General features: G+C 45.3%; 1 protein-coding gene across 2 annotated transcripts in view; it reads left to right on the top strand.

The window, feature by feature from the left end:
- The first annotated feature begins 658 nt into the window (after positions 1 to 658).
- ME1 (malic enzyme 1) overlaps positions 659 to 6,187 on the top strand; it is a 164,305-nt gene continuing 158,776 nt past the window's right edge. The window contains exon 1 of one of the 2 annotated variants that reach the window (XM_027887802.1): positions 659 to 861. In XM_027887802.1, the coding sequence (XP_027743603.1) occupies positions 757 to 861 (105 nt within the window). In that variant the 5' untranslated portion in view covers positions 659 to 756. The remainder of the gene's footprint in view (positions 862 to 6,187) is intronic. The other variant, XM_027887801.1, reaches the window with a different exon arrangement.

Below are 6,187 nucleotides of genomic sequence, written 5' to 3'. Positions count from 1 at the left end.
CAGCTGAACACCTGCTCTGCTCCAGTGCTCTCCATCCTGACCAGGCATAACCCCAACCACCACAGCTGAAGCCAACACACAGCTAATTACATCAAACATTTGCTCTTGATCGTACGAAGCTATGCAGCCTGTCCCCTTCGGGAAAGATTGGATTGCATGGCCATTTAAATTGCAGAAGGAAAGTGAAACTCGACTGTTGTTCGAGCGCAGAGGCCCAGCTCCTGCGTGTGGCCGCACCCAGGGGGCCCAGCTGGGGCGCGGGGTCGCGGCCGGGCTGTGTCACGGCGCGGTGCTGACAATGCTCCGCGGCGCTTCCCCGCTTGGGTACCGCGGCTCCTGCGCCAAACGCGGAGTGACGAGGGAGACCCGCGGCTGCGATTCCCCCTCAGCAGGTGATCGCAGACCGGCCTGTTCCTCAGGGCGGCCCCGAGCGGTTCTCTGCAGCGCTAAGAGGCAGCGCAGCCCGCACCCCCTGCACCGGCGGGCAGGGCCGCGGGTCCGCACCGCTGCGCCCCCCCTCCCCCCGCACCTGGGCGGCCGCCCGGGTGTGCGCGGAGCTGCCGGTGACTCAGCGGCGCCCCGGTGACCCTCTCCCGGTGGCGGCGTCTCGCCCTGGCTCTGCCCCCTCCCTCTCTCCCTCCCTCCTCCCGGCAGGATCATCCCACCCCGCCGGGCGGTCACCTCGGCAGGAGGAGCCGTCACTTCGCCTCCGCTCCCGCAGAGACCTGACGGCAGCGAGCCCCGCCGCGCCGCGCCATGCAAGCAGGGAAGGCAGCCGAGAGCAGGCAGAACGCCGGCCGGCCCCTGCAGCTCACCATGAAGAGGGGCTACGAGGTGCTCCGCGACCCCCACCTCAACAAGGTAGGGGTGGGCAGGGCAGGTGCGCCGCTGGGCGGAGGGGAGGCGGCAGCCCGAGCCCTCGCCGCGGCCCGCCGCGGGTGCCGGGCGATCCTGCCGGGCGCTGCCCGCGGAGCCGGAGGCCTCTCGCCGCTGCCACCTGTCAGGGCGCTGCGCCCGCCGAGCGCCCGGGCCGCCCCCGCACAGCGGCCGCCGGGCCGGGCCGGGCCGGGGGCGGCGAGTGCGGGGCAGCGGCACTTCCTGCGGGCCCGGCGCCGCTTCCTCTTCCCTCGGGGCGGCGGGGGGCGGCCAGCGCCCCGACCACCCCCGCAGAGCCGGCCCCGGGGCGCGGAAACATCCCCTCTGTGCCCTCCGGAGAGGGGAGGGGGAAGCAGCAGCCCGGGGAGGAGGAGGATGCTGCTGAAAGTTAAGCCGCTCTGATGCGAGTTCCTGCTGCCGTGCTCCTCTTTTCCTGGTACCCTCCTTCTTTTCCAGTCCTCTTTCCCACGGATACCCCATCCCCTTTCCTGCGGGCAACCCCCGCTATTCGTGCTGTCCAACCTTTTTTCCCCTGGCAGGTGGAAAATGGGTTTTATCGCTCCTATTCCTCTTGGAGCTGTAACATGCCACTGCAGTTTCCTCCCTGCTCTGCATCAGCGAATGCAGCCAGCTTTTTTAAGAGATGCCATAGCACAGCAAAACCTTTTTGTCACATCTCCAGTTTGCTTAAGAATGGTAATTCAGCTTGATGGAACTTTCTAAACGTGTAAGACTAATCTGGAAAAAATAAAGCCGAGTAGGTGTTTGTGCAACTTATAAAGATGCAAAGTTCAGATAGTATAATAGTTAAATTGGCATGACAAGCTCTGAATTTTCTGCCAAAATGAAAAATAGTCAAAAAGGTAAATCATAAACCACACCGCGGACATCAAACTTTGGTCAGACCCTTAGCCCCAAATTTCACCTTGCACATTAGCTGTGTAAGTCAGAGTACCATTACATCTGCATTAGAATGTGTATACAGTCATTTTGCTTATTTCTGAGTTGGATAAATTGACAAAAAACTGTTTCTAGTTTTATTGGAGAGGTTGACTCATCACTAAAAGGTCCATATATTAGTTAGATGAATAGTGCTTTTATTAGTCTTGGTGCTTGACTACAGAGTTTCCTTAGAGGCTCTTATGTGTCTCTGTGTGTATGTATGTGTGTATGCCTGAGAAGGTCTCCTGAGGTCAGGTTAAAGGAAAATTAACCAAACTGTAAAACTCTCAAGAAGAAACCAAGGAGAGCTTTTTTGCTTTTACAGCTGGGTTGCTTTTAAGCAGCTGTAATATTCACAGAAAAAGTGTGATTCAGCATAACCAGAAAGGCCAACCTAACAGAAAACCCACCTGGTTTTAAGAAATAAAATGAAGCTTGTTCTAAAATAAAGGGCAGTCAGGGACAGGCTCATTGCTACTGTTTTCCTCTCACACATCATACATCTTGCCTCTGAACACCATACCTTAAGGGTGGGTCAGATGAGGCGCTTAAGAGGAAGGGTTTTGCTTAATTTTAAGTTACAGCATACAGGAGTTACAGAATATTCTGAATTGGAAGAGACACACAAAGATCACCGAGTCCAGCTCTTAAGTGAATGAGAATCAAGCCTGCAACCTTTGTGGGTTAGCTCCATGCTCTTCCTGGATTAGGCTTTATACTTTCACACCTTCTAAACTGTAGTATAGCACATACATACCATAGAGCAGGAAAAAATAGTTGTTCATCACCAGCCACATCTACCCAGTGGAGAGAATTCAGTGTTAGAAATGCTCGGCTGAAAAATCTGGTCTTAGTGCCTGTGAGGAAAATTTGGTCCTAGTCTGGTGAAGAATAGGTAATCCAGTTTTCTGACTGAAACAGGTGATTTTTTTTTTTTTTTTGTCGATGTGAAAGTATTACACCCTAATATATATATATAGACACACCCTAATGTGTATTTATTTCACTGCCATATATATGCACAAAGTTCAAATATGTTCAGTACTGCCATCATGGTTGCCAGTTTGATAGCTCCTGGCCTCCCTGCATGGATGGAAGCTGGTACTTCCAGTTCACTTTCTATTGCCAAGGCTGTTAAACAATCATCAGGTTGCTGAGAATTTAATTAGAAGTAGATAAAATATCTCCTTTAATGATTCTGAAGTACAGGGATTGTTTGCAGTTCTGCAAGGTGCCAGAACTTTCTGCTACCTCCTGGGCCCTGTTAAGGAGTTGCAATTTCTCAGGATCAGCATTTTCTTTTGGATATAGTGCCAGTTTTAATAGTCCTATTGGCAAAAGTAGACTGTAAGTACTAAGTAATGGTATCTAGCAGTGACTCGTAGAAAAAATAAGGTGAATTATGTTTTCAGAGTGTCTTAAGACAGATGGCCTGTCCAGCAGGTAAAAAAGTATGCTGCAATATGTGGAAACTTGGGGCTTGCATCCTTAAATATGCATTCCTTTTCTCAGAAAAGTTGAAAATTTTACATGGAAACATTTATACTCAGACATCTTTAAAAATAGATGTAAGAAAAAATAATTTTTGGATTTAAACAAACCAAAAAATCCAACAAACAAAAAAGCCCCAAAGTCCAAACCCCTGTCTCTGTTTAGGTGCTCCATCTAGGTGCCCCACTTGTCCAGCAATAAAGCTGGATTTCTGCATGCTTGTACATTGCTTTTTGTACTTAACCTGGTGAGAGGTGAGAGAAAAGACTGTGACAAGTCCAGGGTAAACACACAAATTTCTTATTTTCTGTTTGAACTCTATTTATACTTGGATGGCAAAATTTCTAGAACCTACTAAGCACTGAAGTATGTTGACACCCTAAGTAATGTCATTCCTAAATCCTTTATGTTTTACTTTGTTAGTAATTCACAAATATGTACAAACTTCACTGGGGAAAAGCTTAATAAAAAATGTTTGGGGCGTTTGGGATTTCCCCCCCCCTTCCCCCCCCCCACTAAAGTGTTTTGAGTCACTGAGTGGTTTGTAGTTTGCCATCTCAGCAGCAGTGATACATCAAAAATCATGTAGATTGTAAATCACTGAATTTAATTACTTGAGGACTTGTGTCCAAGTCCAGAGACAATAATTGTGATTCAGTTTACTATAAGAAATTTTAGGTCCTTAGTGTTTAAAAGTGTATTTAGAACCTCTTTGGTAGTTGTATTTTTCCCTCAGGAAGCTAAACCCATTGCAAATAGTAGTTGCAAGGAAAACAAACATAGTTTCACTTCTTTTCATTAAAATAGACTGCATTAGAAATCTTTGGCTGGGAATTGTATGCTCTTGAAGCTGATGAGCTACAGAAGTGTGAAAGTAGTTTATTCTATCCCTACTATAAATCTCATGCCTTATTCAATGTATGAGTTTACAATTTTAAAGCACACAGGGTTTTTTGCCTTAAAATATTTGAAGAAATCATAGTGTCCCATAAGTTGCTTATTTTCAGAATCTCAGTGTGAAGGTACACAAACACACAGTTCAGTACAAAACTTTGCCAATAGCCTGTATGAGCTGCCAAGTCTAAACACTTCCCTGACTGAGAAACTTTGCCATTGGAGAAGTGCTTTGCTTCCAGGCTGCGTTTGTATTCTTGCAGAGCAATTCATTGAGCACTAAATAAGCGATTCTATCAAATGTAAGTGCTGGAGGACTCGTCTCCCTCCCCACATGCATAATTTTAACTCCTCTCCTGACTGACTGCTGTCATCATTGCTGAGTGTGTAGTGTGCTTGTAAACTGTTGGTACCTCTTTTTTCTTTACCTTTATTCAAGCTGTACTAAAGCATTGGAGAATTTCTGAACAGGCTGTGTGGCTGCTGGATGTTTGAAAGCTCCCAATGTCCATCCCACCTGCAATGGCATTGATGTTTTATCCTTACATTTCCTGTATGTGATGCCCCCTGGAGCTTAGCAGGTTCTCAGCTGGAGAGTGACATTAGTTGTTGGGTGGAGTTGATTGTCAGTGCATTGATTCACTATAAGATTTACTACAGAAGAACCATACTGACCCAGACCAACTGTCCCGATGTCTTATTTCTAACAATGGACACTCTTCTGGATCCCCTCCTCTGGATCCAGTCTTCTGGATCCCTCAGAAGAGGCAGAAGAGTGGAGAATGCCTCTAGTGAATAATCAGTTCCAGGATGAGGAAATGAGCAGTTTATTAGAGGGTTATTAAGATATTAATGCTTGTCTTTCCTATCAGATTACACATGCTGTGTGTGCTAATTTAATAAAAATCAATTATAAGCTTTTTAGAGAGAATTATGGACTTCACATTTTGCCTCTACATTTCAGTGAGAGGAGAATACTCATGAAATACAGATATATTTTGTTCTGTATACAGCTAGTTGCCTCACTAAAATCAAATTTGATTTTTGAGAAAGTGTAAAACTGTGATTGGTGTGGGTGACATATAAAAAAGGTTTTATGACTTTGATGTTAATTGATAGCCTCAAAAACTCAAACCTCGGTAAAAAATCAGAAGCATTCCAGTGAGATTTTCTCTATCTGATGGGTAAAATAAGTATTTAAGAACCTCTTATAAATAAATCTATTTCTTTATCAAATACCAAGCATATATTGGTAATGTTCATATTTTCACATCTTAAACTTGTATGTGCTTTGGCTGGGTCCTCTGGAGTGGCCAGTGCTTCACTGAGTGTTGCTTTTGCCTTAACTGTAGGTAGCTATTCTGAGAAGAAGGGTGATGAAGTTGAGGATGGAGGAGGAAAGCACTCCTTAAATGGCATATTAGAAGTATCTATATTAAATTGTAAAATAGGTTTTTCTGGAGATCATTTTGTATTGCAAGGGATGATTTCATATTAAGTGGTAATAGATATGATAGTGTTCCTTAGAGGTGAAGATTGTCAGCTCCATGTGAAAGTAAAGGTATAATTTGAGGATTTTTTTAAAAATTTTTTTAGTATTGTTGCTTATCACTCTCCCTAACTTCTGCTTTCTTTAAATTTTTAACAGTAATAGTTCTTGGTTCTATCCCTGTCAGATTACCTAGCAGATCAGTTCTGGTCTTGACAGGGATAAGCACATGTGATTTTTCTTGTCTTTGTCAAGAGTACATGATATAGAGGTTGTACTAGCATAAAAATAAATAAATAAATAAGTAAAAAATTAGTCTGGTCTTTGAAACCTTTTAGACCTTCTACACTGGAGTTGCTATTCTGTGGAATGGCACTCTAAAATGGGAGTTTCTTGAAGTGCGAGGTTGGTTTGTACCAGAACTCTTTACTCTATGGCATTCAGGATTGTAAGTTTCAGACTGGCAGAACTGCAGCCACCGTGTTTGCTTGGGTT

The sequence above is a fragment of the Empidonax traillii genome, unplaced genomic scaffold, assembly GCF_003031625.1.
Source record: "Empidonax traillii isolate 1590-97213 ecotype Southwest subspecies unplaced genomic scaffold, ASM303162v1 scaffold222:size850627, whole genome shotgun sequence".
In the NCBI taxonomy this organism is placed as follows: domain Eukaryota; kingdom Metazoa; phylum Chordata; class Aves; order Passeriformes; family Tyrannidae; genus Empidonax; species Empidonax traillii.
The sequence above is the reverse complement of the archived record's forward strand: the minus strand, read 5'-3'. Positions and strand labels throughout refer to the sequence as shown.